This window comes from Pyrus communis, chromosome 17 (genome assembly GCF_963583255.1).
Source record: "Pyrus communis chromosome 17, drPyrComm1.1, whole genome shotgun sequence".
In the NCBI taxonomy this organism is placed as follows: Eukaryota; Viridiplantae; Streptophyta; class Magnoliopsida; order Rosales; family Rosaceae; genus Pyrus; species Pyrus communis.
In genome coordinates this window covers 2,762,579-2,780,132 of record NC_084819.1, presented here as the reverse complement: position 1 = coordinate 2,780,132, position 17,554 = coordinate 2,762,579, and the positions used below count along the sequence as shown (strand labels likewise).

General features: G+C 37.4%; 2 protein-coding genes across 3 annotated transcripts; both read right to left on the bottom strand.

Annotated features, from left to right (window-relative positions):
- Positions 1-564: 564 nt before the first annotated feature.
- LOC137722926 (uncharacterized) lies at positions 565-3,586 on the bottom strand. Its single transcript, XM_068462052.1, has 2 exons — positions 3,361-3,586; positions 565-2,715 (listed from the first exon to the last, which is right to left on the bottom strand). Exon 2 carries the CDS (start codon positions 2,699-2,701, stop codon positions 659-661), a length of 2,043 nt encoding a protein of 680 aa, XP_068318153.1. The 5' UTR covers positions 2,702-2,715; positions 3,361-3,586; the 3' UTR covers positions 565-658.
- Positions 3,587-6,401: 2,815 nt separating this feature from the next.
- On the bottom strand, positions 6,402-16,490 carry LOC137722302 (cyclin-dependent kinase C-2-like). 2 transcript variants are annotated; one of them, XM_068461269.1, is made up of 14 exons: positions 16,352-16,490; positions 16,075-16,266; positions 15,846-15,991; positions 13,817-13,898; positions 13,586-13,676; positions 13,445-13,474; positions 13,124-13,233; positions 12,962-13,034; positions 12,756-12,876; positions 11,965-12,082; positions 8,094-8,233; positions 7,920-7,977; positions 7,544-7,614; positions 6,402-7,405 (listed from the first exon to the last, which is right to left on the bottom strand). In XM_068461269.1, the coding sequence occupies exons 3-14, from the start codon at positions 15,953-15,955 to the stop codon at positions 6,862-6,864; spliced, it is 1,548 nt and encodes a 515-aa protein (XP_068317370.1). In that variant the 5' UTR covers positions 15,956-15,991; positions 16,075-16,266; positions 16,352-16,490; the 3' UTR covers positions 6,402-6,861. The 2 variants fall into 2 exon arrangements, with proteins under 2 accessions (XP_068317370.1, XP_068317369.1); XM_068461268.1 differs by having other exon boundaries at positions 16,075-16,490.
- Positions 16,491-17,554: the final 1,064 nt, after the last annotated feature.

Here is a 17,554-nt window from a genome sequence, read left to right as displayed (position 1 = left end):
GCAGCCAAAGGCCACTCTTAACTTGCTTGTCACAACCACCAGAGAACACAGTAGATGCATCATCCTTCTAAGTTGAGCACAAAACCTATATAGATAGACATATATCCTTCGCAGTTATATCACAAATTTACAAAGTCCTAATTTTTAAAGAAAAATCAAAGTCTTCCAAAAGAGAGAGGGAGAAACGAAGAAACAAAAGACTAGGCTAATTTCCTATCTACCCTAAAACAAACGGACTCCTTAAAAGCCAAGGAACCATAACATATGTATATAGGACAACTGACTCCTAGAGAGGAAAAGGAGAAAACTAGAGTCTTGAGGATGTAAGTACAAACCAAAACAAGAAGGTTGCTACTGTATTGTATGACACTCCTACGATTTGACGAAATATTGTTCTCAATCAAAATGGTTGAAAACAAACAGTTAACCTTGCATCCAGAATGACAGACATGAAACGCGTCTCTCTTTCTCAATGGATAAACACGACTGTCAAACAAACGGCAAGGAGAGTTCTTCAACATAACCAGTTTGATACAAAAGCTTAAAAATGAAAAAAGCAAAACATAATATAGCCAGTTTTGATACCAAATAAAACTCGCTCAAACTAAATGTTCAACACTATCAAACATATATCAGCTAATTTGATGCCAGATAAATCTTACTCGACTACTGGCTTACTGTCACAGGCTTCCTTTGCTTCAAGCGCATCAGGACAATAACGTTTTGACAAAATTTCAACTTGTTCTGCAAATGACTTCATCGCATACTGACCAATGTGTCTGACCATTTGATTCCATCGCTTTTTACATACATCTCCAGACCTATGCTCAAGCAGATCATCCCAATCAACTTCTTCCATGCAACAAGCATCCAAGCTGTTGAGAGCGTAAACTAGGCGGTAGTCATCAACATCAGCCCACTGACCATCAGCTACCAAAGGTGAAGCCAATTGGTTATACCACTTCTGGCAACAAACAGGATTGGTTCTGGTGCCCAAAGTCTCACTGATTGCCTCCCACTTAATATTATCTCGCAGCATCCCATGCTTGGAATATTTTTTTTCTTCCAAAGCCCGCATCCGCAGATCCTTGTTCACTAAATCAAACAAAGTCTGGTACTCCTCTTGGGACCACACACCTGTCTTCATGTTTTGCAGTTTTATTCTACGCCATGCATCCTTGACATGAATTCTATGTTTGCCAAGTTCATTACCCACCTTTCTCCAGTTGGGTTTGGCTTCACCTTTCTCCTTAGCTTCGATAGCGGCACGTCTGACTTTTTCATACTCTTCCTTGGTCCAAGTACGTTCTGAAGCTCGTTCTAATAACATATGGGCTCGATAATATATGCTTTTCTTATCCCTCCAGGGTAAGGTTTCCCCAATATCCTTCCAACAGTTTCTGATTTCAGGGTAATTCTTACAATTGAGTACCATGTCAATGCCTTCGTCACCCAGCTGATGTTCCTCTATGTATGTTAAAACAGCCTTTTTCACAAGCTCGTCTTCTTCTGCTGAAAACCGCTTACCTCGTACCTTGCCCACTTCTGCATCTTTTGAGCCATCAAACAGTGAAAAGACCTCAATATCATCAGCAAAATGTACTCTTTTTGATGTTTCTTTATGTGTAGAATTTTTATCCTCTGTATTTCTGTTGCTTATCTCGTCTCCAGTTCCATTAACATTACCGTCGTTCTCTAAGGAATTATTTTCTTGAGTTCTGCTTTCGCTGCCCAATTTCTCACCACCAGTTTCCTGCATTTCACTTCTTGAATTCTTACTATTCTTTGTTTTCTTTTTTTTCATGATTCCACCCTTCTCCATGACTTGCCCATCTGAATGCTTACTTTCTACTCCAGCCTCCTTTCCATCAGTTACGATGTTCTGTACCGATTCACCGCCCACCTTTTCTGTCTTCTCTTTCTTCTTTTTCTTTTTCTTTTTATTCACTTCTCCTTTGTTCATTTTGGCATCCCCCATTTCGTCATCCTCAGATAGTTTCTTTCTCTTCTTTTCGTTATCTGCAATGTCAGCTTCTTCCATGATTTTCCCATTGGATTTCTCTCTATCATTTCTGAGCAGCTGTTCATCACTCTGGTTTGACATCAATTCACTATTGACCCCTTCTGTTTCCTTCTTCCTTTTCTTTTTCTTTTTGGCCCCTTCTCCACTTTCTCTATCAGTTCCACCCTTGTCTTCCCCACTTTCCTTATCAGTTCCAACATTCTTGTCAAATTCATTGGATTTCTCTCTATCATTTGCGAGCAGCTGTTCATCACTCTGGTTCGACTTCAATTCACTATTGACCCCTTTTGTTTCCTTCTTCCTTTTCTTTTTCTTTTTGGCCCCTTCTCCACTTTCTCTATCAGTTCCACCATTGCCTTCCCCACTTTCCTTATCAGTTCCTACATTCTTGTCAAATTCATTGGATTTCTCTTTATCATTTCCGAGCTGCTGTACATCATTCTGCTTCGACATCAATCCACCGTCGACCCCCTCCATTTCCCACTTCCTTTTCATTTTCTTTTTAACCCCTTCTCCACTTTCACCATTCTTGTCAAATTTCTCCACCTGAACTTTGTCCTCAGAGCCTTCAATCGAAGTGGAATTTCTACCAGGTTCACCTGTCTTCCTTTTCTCCTTCAACTTTTTCTTCTCTTTCCTTGCTTCAAACTCCAAATCTGTAGTCTTTTCCTTTCCCATGTATTTTTTCTGGCCTTGAACAGAAAAACAAAATGAAAAAAAAAAAAAAAAAAAAAAAAATCAGACAAACAACAACAGCAGCAAAGCCTTATCCCACTAAGTGGGGTCACTATATGAATCCTAGAACGTCATTGCGCTCATTTTGCACCAAGTGTTCCGTTAGCTCTAAGTACTCCAGGAAAAAACGGTCATGGAATTTCCGGAAACACGCATGCAATGACATTACAGTAACATCCAGACACACATGTAAATGCAAACGCTATACAATCCACAGTTTGAAACTCACTTAATCACACTATAATACTAACTAGTCACTTGTTCATGACTGGAACTGGAAGAACTGATGACTGCAACCAAACAAACAAACAATCAGAAAACTCTAAATACCAAGGAAACCACAACTTTGGTTTGTGGGTAAGACAACCACAACAGAAATCCAATTCCTTTGAAAAGGATAACAAAACAAAACCCCAAATTATTCTAGGGTCAGAAATATAAAACAGATAAACTGAGTTTACAAAATTGAGAAACGAAACCCTAATGGCAGAAAAACCCTAGATAAACAAGCACACCCACAATGTGATTCAGAAGAAGAAGGACAAGAAAACCCTAATAAAGAAATAAATAACCATGAATGATTGAGTAGGTTGCATGTTTACCCTTCTTCTCCTCGAATCAAATTCAATCCTCTGTGTGTCTGTGGCTCCAAGGTAGCTGCTTTTGCTTGTTGCTTATGGAGTTATGGAGGTGTTAATACGGCCGGAATCGATGGGACGATGCGGACGGAGGAGGAGCAGACTAGTTAGTGACGATGACAAGAGACAGAAACCAACCGGAAGGAGGGAATCTCGCTAAATGCCAATTTCCTATGGTTCAATTGACGGCGGTGATCTATTCTTTTTAGGGAGTTGATACTTACTATTTTAATGGAAAAATAAACTACTATTTATTGTATCTTTATTTGTCATTTTTTATTAAAATTAAATTTTTTTTAGATTTTTTGTCAGTGATCTATTATTTTTATGAAGTTTTAACAAAACATTCCTGATACTATTCATTTTTAACGAAAAACACATTTTTACTTTTCTCTTGTACTATTCACTACACATTTATTTATTATTTTTCATTAAAACTAAATTTTTTAGGTTTTTGGTTAATTTTCCTTCCTTTTCATGTACGTTTCTCTCCATTTGGCATCAATTTCAATTTGGGCTGGCCCAGCCCATGAAAGGATACTGGACTAGAGGCCCTGTGGTTTTATTTTTGCTGCAGCCCAACTCGACTGGAAACCCATGAGTTATGGCCCAGCCCATGAACGTACATACTTTTATACACATTGTTGAATCAGCCATGAAGGATCTACGGAGGACTCTATTTGTAATTTACTTAGTATTTCAAAAAAATGTATATATAAAATACTTGAGTGATAAATTAATTATAATTTTTTATATTTATTTATAGTTGTATAATTTGAGCAAAGACTAGTGATAAGGTATTAAGGTGTTCAAGTTCGGCTGAGATGATATTACTCATCATTAAGCTAAGCTCAAGCTCGAAATAATATGTTCAAACTTGACTCGAATAATTGTTTTTCAAGTTTGAATTCGGTTCGTTTGTAAATCAAATTTGAAATTTTATTCAGCACGACTTAATGAAAAGTGAAAGATGTTAAAATAAACTAAAATAAAAACATAATAACAAATACTTTGAAATTATCCACCCTTAACATGAAAAAATATGAGTTGCAAAGCTCAAGTTCATATGATTTTATCATAATATTTTATTCAAGCTCAGCATGTTTCATTTACGGACGGAGCTTGAACGAGCCAAACCACGAAACAAATTTGAACAGTTCAAGTTGGGTCATAACTCTAAGCTAGAGCCGTACTGTTTTATTTTCTATTCCTTTTACTATTTACGAGATTTGAATTCAAAATATCTCACTTATAAATGAGCATGAATATAACTAATTTTAACTAAACTAACAATTTGAAAGTTTCTTGCTTGAAGAAAAATACCTAAAGAAACAGTCACATCCATTGTTCTACTTTCACTTTCCTTTTCCTTTACAACCAGTGAGAGAGCGAGAGAAAAGAACCACCTGAGAGGTTGCCGTCGCACACGGCGGTGAGAAGATGTAGCGGAGGAGAGGCTGACGTAAAATTGAGCAGAGGTCGGGCGGTAGGGTTGCAGAGAGAGAGATTTCGTCTGCTAGGGATTTCTTATTGGGACTGGCTGGGTATTAAGCTTTTGGGTTTACAAAATAACCCAAAACTGTCATGAAAGTAGTGTGAATGTCTCATATGTAATAATGTGAGTAGCGAACCAAATTAGACTTTTGGTGGCAACGTTTAAAAATCTTTGGTAAAAGTACTAAGGCGGTAAGTTTGTCTTTGGTGTAAGTTTTTCTCCATGCATGTAAAGAAATTGTCGGGTGAAAATCTCTATAAATAGAGGAACGCTTGTAACCTCGTTACAAAACATCAAATCAAGAGTGAAAAGGAATATACTAATATTCCCTCCTCTCCTCTTTTTACTTACATCGTTTGTTTGATACGTTGCACCTGTTCTGCTTCTATCTCTGTTGGAGAACTTTGCTTAGCATTTGCAAGCTCCATGGAAATGTAGAAGCTGTGTTTTACTGTCAAGGAAGCTTGAGTGTACAAATGTGCAAATGTGCTGTTTAATTCAAAGCTTCATTGAGAAGCGAGAAAAACTTGTAAGATAATAATGCAGGGAGACGCAATGGTGGTTATCAAGGTATTGCAAAAAGACACGGCAGCACAAGGTAATGGTCAGTTTGGCAATATTTTGCAGGATGCAAGGCATATGTTGAAGTCCTTTCTGAATTGGAAGGCTACATTTGGTCACCGAGAGACAAACAAGGTTGCACATCGGCTTGTGAGATTGGGCTTATCGCTGCACAAACAAGTTTCATGGTTTGAAGAACCTCCGAATGTAATTTCTAATTTGCTTTTAGAGGATAGTATTATTACTTAATTTAGAGGTGCGGCACGCTCTTTTTCCCTTGAATCAGGTTGAAAGCCCGGCAAGGTTTTTATTGAGACCCATTGTAAGCACTCTATCCACCTTTGTACGGTTCATTTCTCATATATGGAATATCGTACTTTCTAAAAAAATAATAATAATAATAATGAGAACTTGATGGGCCAGATCTGGTTTAATTTTCACGTTATTTAGTTTACAAAATTTAGTATATGCATTTAGTCTTTCTTGTATTACCCTTTAAACTATTTACTGATTAATCGATCAAAATTTTTGATTTGAAACTAAACCTAAAATTTGGGAGTAACGATGCAAGATGGATTTAAAATTCTGACTATGACACGAAAACTCTGAAATCCTAACGTTTGAAAGAAACAGATGAAAATCAAGTGCATTTAGAGATTTCAAAAATTCTTAACTTATGATCCAATCTTTTTTGAGTTCTATGTTCACTAATTGTATATATCTTATGACGTACTAGATTCTCAAGTCCACGTGGCTAATGAGTACACTATAGGGGTGAGTCTTGCTAGCAATTCTCTTGGCACCCGATATTGTATGTATCTTATGATGTATTAGATTCTCAAGTTCATGTGGCTAATGAGTACGCTATAGCCTATATAGGCGAGTCTTGCTACCAATTCTCTTGGCACCCGAAAGTTGAAGACATCCCTAATTAAAAGAATGAAGGGAATACTAATAATATTGGACTAAATTATTAAATGATACTATTATTTGTATGTCTTTGCAACAAATTGTCTCATAATTTTGTCCGAAAATTCCCGAGTATCGTACATGGTCACAGCTTCCAGCTTAAATTAGAGCCAAAACTGTATGAAAAGTTTAAACTTTAAACCACACAGCAAACACTCCTGGAGACTCTGCCCAAGTACAACCTAACCTCGGATGGTATGCATAACTCAAACACAACTCATTCGGCATCTTCCCGCTTTTCTGCATATTTTCTAAGTAACAGATTAACCGGTACATATTTGAACGTAAAACTGGTTTGAGAATGTTTTGCATACGAATCAATCACATCCCGTAGAAATTATTTAGCAGTGGTTCAATGATGCTTCTCTTCCGACCCTTCGAATCACACTTGCTAAACCGTCGAGCTCAGATCCCTTCTCTTGTACCAAGGAGGTGCATATTTACTGCTGCCAACCATACTGTTGATTGCGGTTTCCACCCATCATGTTTGAGCCCCGACCTGCTGCAGAGCCACCATAGGGACCATTCTGAGGATAGTTTGGGCCACCAACTCCATAACCACTACCTCCACCCCGAGGACCTGCACCAGGCATGCCACTAGAACCATATGGTGCTCCCCGCCCTTGTGGATATGGGCCACTGCTGTACCCACCTCCGCCACCTTGAGCACCCCGACTTGGATGGTTGTATCCACCACCAGGGTTCCCACCAGGTGGGTATCTGCTAGGCCCTCCAGAAGGCCCGCGTGGCTTACCATAATGGTGGCTAGGTCCTGTAGCAACTGGGGGCTGAGAACCATGGATAGGCTGGTTAGGTCCAGGCCGCATTTGGGAATGTGCTTGGCCAGATTGCTGAATCGGTGGGAGGCGGGTATGCTGCTGAGGGTGCTGCAGTTTCTGACGTTTTGCATTCTCTTCATGTTGTCGTTGCTGCTGGCGCTTTTTCTTTGTCTGGAACTCGTGTGATGATTCATATTTTGGTAGACTGAGCCAAAAAATGGTTGCAGTCAAAACAAAAACAAAAGGTGATGTAAAACACGCGACTATTAAAAAACTAAATACAAAGAACAAAAAAACATAAAACTAAGTAAAAAGAAATTTTTTGCCGGTACAAGGAACCAACCTCTTAGGATCACAAGGTAATGGATCAGTCCAGAAATACTCGGCATCAAGAGCATCCTTAGCTGATATTCTCTATAATTAATAATCACAAAAACAACAAAACAATAAACAGTCAGTCAGAAGCCCGTGTAAATACGATAGCATTAATCATATTGGTACAGTATGCAACAATTATCCGTCCTCACAATGCCAACCCAACTTCTATTACCATTGCTACAAGGGGTAACTCAAAAGGAATAGCATTTTCCGTGGATTAACTCGATACAAGACGACAGATGACTTGTAAGTTGTAAATGATATAATCTGAGAAATATGTCAGTGAGTATGCATGCATATTTTCATGCACAATTAGGAAGGAGGACAATGAAAGTATGTACCTGAGAAGGATCAAGTGTCAGCATTTTCTCCAACAACTCCAAAGCATGACGGTCAAAACTATACAGCAAACAAAGAAAAGATAAGCTATGATATACACAAGCCAAAAGCCACCAAAGACCCGCGGGCATGCTGATGATGGAACATTTGAGAACTCTAGTAGGTAAACTACTTACTGTCTGAAAACATCCCTGAGACGTTTCTTCAGTGGCCTCGTGGGCTTGAAGTTGTTATACCATGGAATCTTTGAAACTCCGGGCCAGTTGACCTCATCTGGAGCTCCACATAGCTCAAAAATCTTATTTAATTGCTCTGGCTACAAGGATTACAAATAAAAAAAAGGATTACACTGTTGAACATATTTTTGAAGATATTAAAAGTTCAGGTTGGAAAGTTATATACCTTTTACATGTGCATGTTAAACAATAACATACGCACAAGAGCAATATCACAAAAGAGTGGAACCGAGGTGGAGTCATAATAGTCAAAAATCAAACTGGATCAGGACATTGCCAAACTTACTAGTTCAGATACTAGGTTAGGGTTAGAGACCAAACTAGAATAATCTCTGGAGCCAGAGTTCGGGATATGCTCCACTTCTGTTTCGATAGTAGCCAAACATAGGATGGGTTATTAAGGACTTGAGTAGGATTTTTTTTTTTTTTTTTTTTTGAGAAGAAACCATAACAATTTATTAAAAAAGAAACGTGAATTACACAGAAGTGGATAAGAAATCCACCAAGAACAGAACAAGAAAATCTCTCAAGGGGATCTGATTACAAGTAGGAAAACCTCAACCAAAATCACTTTACGGCTGCTAACATATCCCACAATATGTGAGAAAGAGAGTAATTCTTAAAAACATTCGAAACTGAAGCCCAGAAGGCTGCCCAATATCTTACTCTTCCCCATAGATCTGCTACCCCAACACCAGTATAATCCTCAAAAATTCTTTTATTACACTCCAACCAAATGTTCCAAAAAACTGCCGACACCAGACAACCCTACAAAGCTTTAGCTTTCCTCCCAATTCCTAGAGCCTCAAAATTGGTGCTTAGAAGCTCGAAACAACCCTTTGGAATGACCCAACTAACTCTAACCTCCTGAAACAATTTCCACCACAGTTGAATCGTATAAGAACAATGGAGAAAAATGTGGTTAACACTCTCCTCCTTAGTTTTACACAAACTGCACCAATGGGGAGAGAAGCAATTTAAAGGGCTTCTCCTTTGAATTTGATCATAAGTGTTGCGCTTCCCATTAGCCACTAGCCACACAAGAACTTTGACCTTTGGAGGAACTTTTGATTTCCAAATCTGAGAAGAGGGTGGAAAATGTTGCACAATCCCATTGTTGCTCAAGAAAGAGCGAAAGGATTTGCAAGTGAACAATCCTGATAAGTCTAGTTTCCACCTTCTGTCATCCGCTCTTGATTGAAACAAGCGAACATTTTCCACTTTCTGTAATAATCTAGCTGCCTCTTCTATCTCCACCGCATTCAAATTTCTCCTGAAATCAAAATTCCAGCTCAAAGAATTGATAGGAAGATCCACAAAACTTGAGATGTTCTGGTTGTGCATTCTCGATAGCAAGAATAATCTAGGATATTGTTCTTTCAATGGTCCCCCTTCCAACCAACCATCCTCCCAAAACCTCACCCTCTCCCCGTTGCCCACCTCAAACTTGCAGCATTGTAGAAACGATTGGAGACCACACGAATAATCCAGGATATTGTTCTTTCAATGGTCCCCCCACCAACCAACCAACCATCCTCCCAAAACCTCACCCTCTCCCCGTTGCCCACCTCAAATTTGAGTAGGATTATTAAGGACTCAAGTAGAAACAAACAACAATAAGTTTCTACTGGACCACTGAATAACAATGACAAAATGAAGTCTTGTTTGAAAAAGGACTTGGCAGAGATCCCCAAATTGTAAATGACCAAAGGCTATATTAGGCAAAAATCTGGTCAAAATACCCTAAGAGGAGACATTTCTGTGTTTCAATTTTTACTCGGAGTGCTATATTCAAATTACTTAACTTATATTCATTTCCGACAGAGTTTAAGCCCACACCAGGATCCATTTGGAATAAAGGGACTCATGGTTCCTGTAACTTGTGATTCTCGAGTTGAGACCCTATGAGAAATTTGAAGAATCTGTTAAGTGGTGGGTGTGTACTGGCGAGTTTCTAATGACTTTGGTATAACTTGTAAAACCTTAATTTGATTGAGTGACCAAAACCTAATATAGAGAGGCTGGTGTCGATGTAGGGAAGTTACCGATCAATGTAAATGTATTAGTGCTTTTTTGTTGTTAAATTTACTGTTGTATTCCAATTTTGTAGAAATCAGTGCCCTGCATTTTTTTTTTTTTTTTTTTGGAAAAAGAGACGAATATATTAAAAAAGAACGGAAGGCGGTGGTCAAGAAGACCATGCAAAGCCATCCGAAACGGACAAGCAAAAACAAAGAAGGGGCTGAGAACCATCTCTCACCCAAAACCCAGACTCTAGCAAACCCTCTCTCCTATAGGCCAGACTAGCATAAGCCTGCCGGTTTCTCCATATATTAAGAGATCAAGGGACCCCTGAATTAAACGGTGACTGAAGCACAAAGAGTGGAACCAAAAACAAACTTCAACCCTTAACTCCCATTACCAACACCCCCCCCCCCCCCCCCCCCCCGCGCGCCCGGGAAACAGCCACAGCCAAATCAGTACCTCAACTGAATGTCAGATGACTGGAAATGAATCCTGACTGACCCAAGTGACTTGTAGATGTGTTAACAGAAGTAAAAGTTAAAACACTAAAACTTGAACACATTAACTATAACTACTTCTTTGGTCCAACCCGCAGTCATTATGAAACCATACTACATTTTACACTGCAGGGCCAATTCAAAATGCTTCTAATACCTACTACATAAAATACAAAACCCACCAGGATTCCCAAAGTAACTAAATTGATATATCAAAAAATTTAAGAAATGATATGTCAAAAAAATTAGGAAAATACTAGAATGATAGAAGCTACATAAGACACACAGCAAAGAGAAGGTAAGAAATGCATCTTCTATGGTAAACCAAAAAGAACAAAGTAGTTTGACCTTTCAAGGTCAAGCAGTCAACACCGGAAAGCATGAACACTATAATGCTTTCTTATTAGAATAAAACCATTATCAACGGATAATGTAAAAGAACATAAAATAAAAAGACCGAGAGGATGGCAAAATAATGAAATGACACAAAGAACCACATCATCTTAAGCCGTAAACCATATGTTATGCATTATAAATGAACTTCACCAAAGAAAAGTTTAATTAATTTACTCAAAACTTATGACCCCTTTATGACAAATAAACTTCATATAAAAAATTTATTTGTTTATGAGTCAAAACCTTTGAACCACAGACAAAAGAAAAAAATGTTTCAACTTATCTTTCAAACTCTACTAAAACAATCTTATTGGTCCTACTGTACATGCTCGATGAGAGCTTCTTGTAGCATAAAAGCACATGGAAATCCATACTTGTCAACTCAATTTGTGTATGCATAAACGTTGAAATACTATTTTTTTTCTCTTTCTAAGCTTATCCCATTATGTACAAGAAGTATTGACAACTGCAAACCGTAACTACGCAACAAAGATATATGGAAGACCACAAAAACTAGTTTACAGCAGAATTCCAATCATAAAGTGTAGCCTGAAACAAAATGCCTAAATTCTGAAGAAAGCGATGCTGAAAGGGAAGCTTACAAGCCAACTGTATCCCATTGAAGATCCATCTCCCCACCCCTTGTTCCCTTATAACTAGTTTTAAATCCAAACTTCCAAACCACTCCCACAACATTGCTTTGTAGGATACTAAAGGCCTGCTTGGTATCCTTCTTGGACTCCATTTTTTGTTTTTGAAACTAATGAGTACTAAATAATTTAGCTACATTCATCATTTTTGAAAATCCAAGGATACCAAACAGCCCCTAAGCTGTCATATCAATTCATACAAGAAAGCAGTTAAAACCACCCTATAACAGAAAATGTTATTACCTCATCTTTCCCGGGAAAAATTGGCTTGCCATGTAGAAGCTCAGCAAAGATACACCCAACGGACCACATATCTACAGCTGGACCATACTTTGTAGCTCCAAGAAGCAACTCTGGAGGTCTGTTGAAACAAAACATATCACAAATTATTTGCTTGTATAAAATCTTATTGAGGAATAAAACACAATAAAGTGCTCCTTTTGGGAGAGACATATACAAAGAAGAGAACAAGCAAAAAAGAGAGAGGTAGATATAAAACCTATAAAAACCAAAAGCTCTTAAAAGAAGACCATAATCCAAACAGAACTCACATCAATGGAAAAAGAGACCAAACAGAAATTGACTCAAATTATGGGTAGTATCACGATCCTCAAAGGTCCAAGCATCAAACTACCCCCATAAACATACCACAACACAATAAAGAATTGGCTTCACATTCATAATTGTAATGCTTACCAATAAGACCAGTCAACACTCCAGATGACCCACAAAAGAATTAAGCATCAACTAAACAACACCGGACAACTAAAAGAGAAGATTTACCATAACTCCATCAAAACAGAAAACAGTGAAATAAAACATGGTCGACCACTCACAAATACCTTTATACACATACAACAGATATCCAAAATAATGATACTTCTTGTAAGAAGGTTATCGTAAGTTCAGATGTTTCATAAAAAGCAGGCTATCAATTCAGATCTATAGATAGGTTGCAGAAACCAATGCAAACTTCACGAGATGAGAGAAAACAGTTAAAGGAGAACCTCCATTTAAGGGAATTTGATATTCACCTGTACCAAAGAGTAATAACACGATTTGTAAGATTGGCATTGTGATCATTTGAAAATGAACGGGCAAGCCCAAAATCTGCAAGCTTCAGATTGCCTTCATTGTCTATAAGTAGATTAGAGCCTGCGCAAAAAATATAAAACATAATGTTGGGCTCATAATACTAACAAAATTGAAATGATGACAGAAGAATTGCTTATATACTAACCTTTAATATCTCGGTGAAGGACTTGATTCACATGACAATAGTGAAGCCCGGTCAAAAGTTGTTTCATGTAGCACTGTAAGACAGAAAAAGGGAAAAAGATAAGGCTTCAAACCTCAAATAGTCGGTGATTAAGTAACTCGCAAGTCTCCCTGTTTGTGATACCTTAATCTGCGCAACTGAAAATCTCATCCCAGGTCGATCAGCTAGGCCTGTCAAATCATGGTCCATGTATTCAAAGACCATATAGATGCCACCTTTATACTTATTACCATCTGAAATTCCATCAAAACAGATTAAGTTAGAAATTATCTTGATATCAAACAAGAATAAAATCAACCAAAAAAATACAGGTTGATCAAGTCAGCACTTGACAAGCCAAACCATTTAAGTCTGAAAAAAAATGCTAGTGTTTAACAAACTTTAAACCAATGAAGATGAAGATAGACATAATAGGCTAATAATACACAAAAATATATTACTTGCCTGGTCTACCTTGCTCGTCCTTCTCTGGACCTGCAAAACCATCCCTGATTAATTGATATGTAAAGGAAAGTATAAGATGCAAGAAACTGCTTCGGGTAACAGACACTACGTAAAATCTCAAGAGACATAAATATCTAATACCTGGGGATGTCACAATCTCTTTCAAATTAATGACATTATCATGGTGAAGCTTCTTAAGAATCTTGATTTCCCGTATGGCAGTTATGGGGAACTGGATAGGAAACATTTCAGAGGAGTATGCATATTAAATAACTATATTGATCATTCTTGTTTGGGAAATGTATTAGAAATCCAGTTCCTCAAGAAAAATTAAACAACTAAGGTATAAGTGAAGGAAAAAGCATGACATACCCCCTCTCTCTCATTATCCATCCGAATTTTCTTCAAAGCGACGATTTCTCCCGTCTTTATTTCTCTAGCCATGTAAACTTGGCTGCAATTATAAAGCAGTTACTATGACAGCATCAGCAACCACAAGGTAAAAATACCAGAAAGAGAATGCTCTTAACTTCGATGGAGAACTAAAAAATTTGGCATTCCAAAATGTTATAGAAAACAAAAAGGTTCCTTTACGAAAGTTTCATTAATAATCAACTAACGAATAAATACACATAGTGATGATTTACAACAGTATGACCAATGAAGTTATCACCGAACAACTAAGAGCTAACATAACATCTGAAATATCATTAAAGTAGAACCTGACAGTCATGAACAAGCTCAAACCACTGAATCTTGTAATTTTAAGACAGGGAAGGAAACAGGGATCTTGTATTGTTAGTGAAGTTCAACATAAGAAGATTTTGGTGCAGCTATTGTCAAACTCGGCTAAAAAATATCTGACCTGATTATCTCATCACAGAAGTAAAACAAAACATATGCACTGATTAAACATGCATGACAAATATACACAATTTATCTTAGATGATATTTGAATTAACGCATCATTGCAGCATTTGCATTCTTTATTATCACTTCAGTTTCGAATGATTTTAAGAATTACTCTCTTTCTCACATACTGTGGGATACGTTAGCAGTTGTAAAGTGATTTTGGTTGAGGTTTTCCTACTTGTAATCAGATCCTCTTGAGAGATTTTCTTGTTCTGTTCTTGGTGGATTTCTTATCCACTTCTGTGTATTTCACTTTTCTTTTTTAATAAACTGTTATAGTTTCTTCTCAAAAAAAAAAAAATTATCACTTCTGTTACGTAAAGAACCACACTCGTTCTCTCTGTGTCAGTGATTTTATCCTTGAACCACTGTCAATATTATCATGTTTGTTTACATACACTGTATATTGATGTACAGAAATTACAATGCATCTCCTTTGGAAAAAGGTTCTTTAGAGGATTATATGTAGTGTGTACATTCAACTGGTCTCTTGACTAGAGAGAGTTTAAAGTAAAGAGGAAGGGCAGGTCACGGTGCCATATGCTCAACATTCAAGGTGATCTTAAACAAATTTAAGGTTAAGCATTGAGCTCATTTTTTATGCACTGGCTACGTTTAAGTTTCATTCAGAAGAGGCTTTATAATATCATAGTAACAGAGGTACTATAGGAAAAGCTACATACACTTTGGTAGGAATAGAATTCTTAACCCAAAAGTTGAAATAGGAAAGATGTTGTAATTTTGGGCCACTGTTCTATTCATGTAAAATTATACACTGGTAAACAACATTTCAGTACACTTATGTGTTGAGGTAAACACAAAAGAAAAAACTTGAGTGCTAAACAGCGAGCTTTACTACGTCTGTTGTGGAAACAACACAAATCAAATATCTAATGCCCTGTAGATTTTGAATAGCTATGTCTTCTACAACTTAGTGAATAAAAAAATAAGACAGACACAAGAAATCAAAATGCTTTCCGAATGAAAATATTGGTGTGTGTCCAAATGGTGATCTTTCTTTTACCAAGGCATTGGGTTGTCAATACCTATTGGCCCTTGTCTAGCGAATAGAGCACACAGTGCCTTGTTAGTGATGTATGAGGTATAATTAGCACAAAAAACAAATTGTGGTAATGCTTTATCAGCAGACTCGTTAATCAATAGATGTATTTCGCACATTCATCAAGACATTGCAGTAGCAAGTTCATAACAAAAACAACAATTTCAGTTCCCTCGTGAGGGTCAAAGTACAATAATAACTCTGTTTAAATATTTGTTGTCGATAATCAATACCCATATGAGACCTACAAAAAAATGGAGCAAATTGCAATATTAACTTTTACAATTAAATTCCACTGACCAAACATCAAATTATCCGTCCAAACATCAAACCAGAAACAACAGAATCAAAGATGCCACAAACAATAGCCCAAAACTGACACTACTGAAAAAAAATTAATACAACTGAGATGCATGGAATTGAACTAACCCATAGGTTCCCTCGCCAATTTGTTCCAGTTTCTCGAAGCAGTCGACGCTTCTGGAACCCCATGAAGGGACCTCGTTGAGGTTAAGCTGCCCAGGGGCCGCTATCGCCATTGTTCCTTTCTTCTACTTCAGTAACTGATTATATCTCTAACCAAACAAAGGGCATCATCAGAACCCAATAGCCAAAGTTGAACATACACAACGAAATTTTCCAAATTTACTGCTAATACCTGAAGGATAGCACCGGGATGATCCAAGAACCCTACCAAATTCGATTGGTGCTTGTTCACACCTCCACTCTCTTCGTCTTTGGAGGGCTATGGACTCCAAGAATGCAGCACCAAGAATTTTGCAGAAGAACTTTTGAATTGATAATTCTTCGTTTCAATCAGCTTTTCGGGAAAGCAAATCCGATTCGCAGACTGAAATTCAGAAAGATATAGATAACCCAATTGAAGAAGAAACAAAAGGAGACGACCCGCTTGGTTCAAGGTGCGTGCCACTCACCGGAGAAAAGGCCGATCGACGTCTGCGATTTGAGAGAAAAACCCTAGATTTAGCTTCAAAGGCCACAGAGCGAAGGGCGGAAGCTTTTCAACTAGGGAAAGCGTAAAACGAGAGAGAGGGTGCGAAAGGTTTATGTTGGGTTCGGTTTCGGACAGTCTCAGTTTTTAGGGGAATTGATAATTAGGTTTCGGTTTAATGATATTTTTCTTCATTTGTAAGCGAAACGTTTTTAAGTTTAATTATCGTCAAAAACGAATTTGAATCATATTATTGTAGATAATATCGTTTGTGTTGACTAATTACATTTGGTTTGGTATTGATCTATACTATTATTAAAATCGAATCAAACTAAATTGGTTTTAATCTGTTTGATTCAATCAATTTAAGTCTATTCATCACATAAATAAGAGTTATAATCTCCTAAAAGTCCACACATCACATGCATTCTAATATGATTGAAACATGGAAAATTCAGAAAAATAACCAAAATTTGGACCTTATAGAATTATGATCATTTTTTTATATTTATGATAATTATAACCAAAAATTGATAGAAAATTACTGATACACCCTTAAACCTAGCTTTTTCACATAGTGTGGCATCCTAGAAAGCTTCATTTCTGCCGAAAAGTAAAACCTTGTTTCTTCATATCTTGTTCACTGAGGACAAATTGCCTCATTAGCATAAATTCGCCAGCAATCTCTAGGAATTCAAATGAAACCCAAAAGCCAAGTCTACAATCCTGTCCCAAATGTAGCTTTGCTCAGGGCATATTTACTTTGTAAGGGATCATATGAAGGTGGAATAAGTTTGGATATTTACCGCAGTGTAGAGAAAAACAAAAAAAAAACGGAACCGGACCAAAAGAAAACCATTCCCAAATCAATTTATGTTGCTGCATTTCCTTCCACGTGTATGCTCCAAACTTGTGACTCCAAAAAGCAAACAACAAAATGTCAATTTTTTTGGGTAAGGCGATAACTTATGGCCCTCAATCTCAGGGGCCTCAAATTTATGTCCTGCGTATAAATATCAAACACCTTAGGGACACCATAATTGAGTTGTGAAAGCAATTGAGATGATCTGCCTCTTTTTTCTCCTTCCACTTTCGATGCCCTTCCGTGCCCTCCCGTGCCCTCCCGTGCCTTTCTGTTTTCTGTAGTCATGGTTAAGCCACGTCAATATTTTATATTATTTTTTTA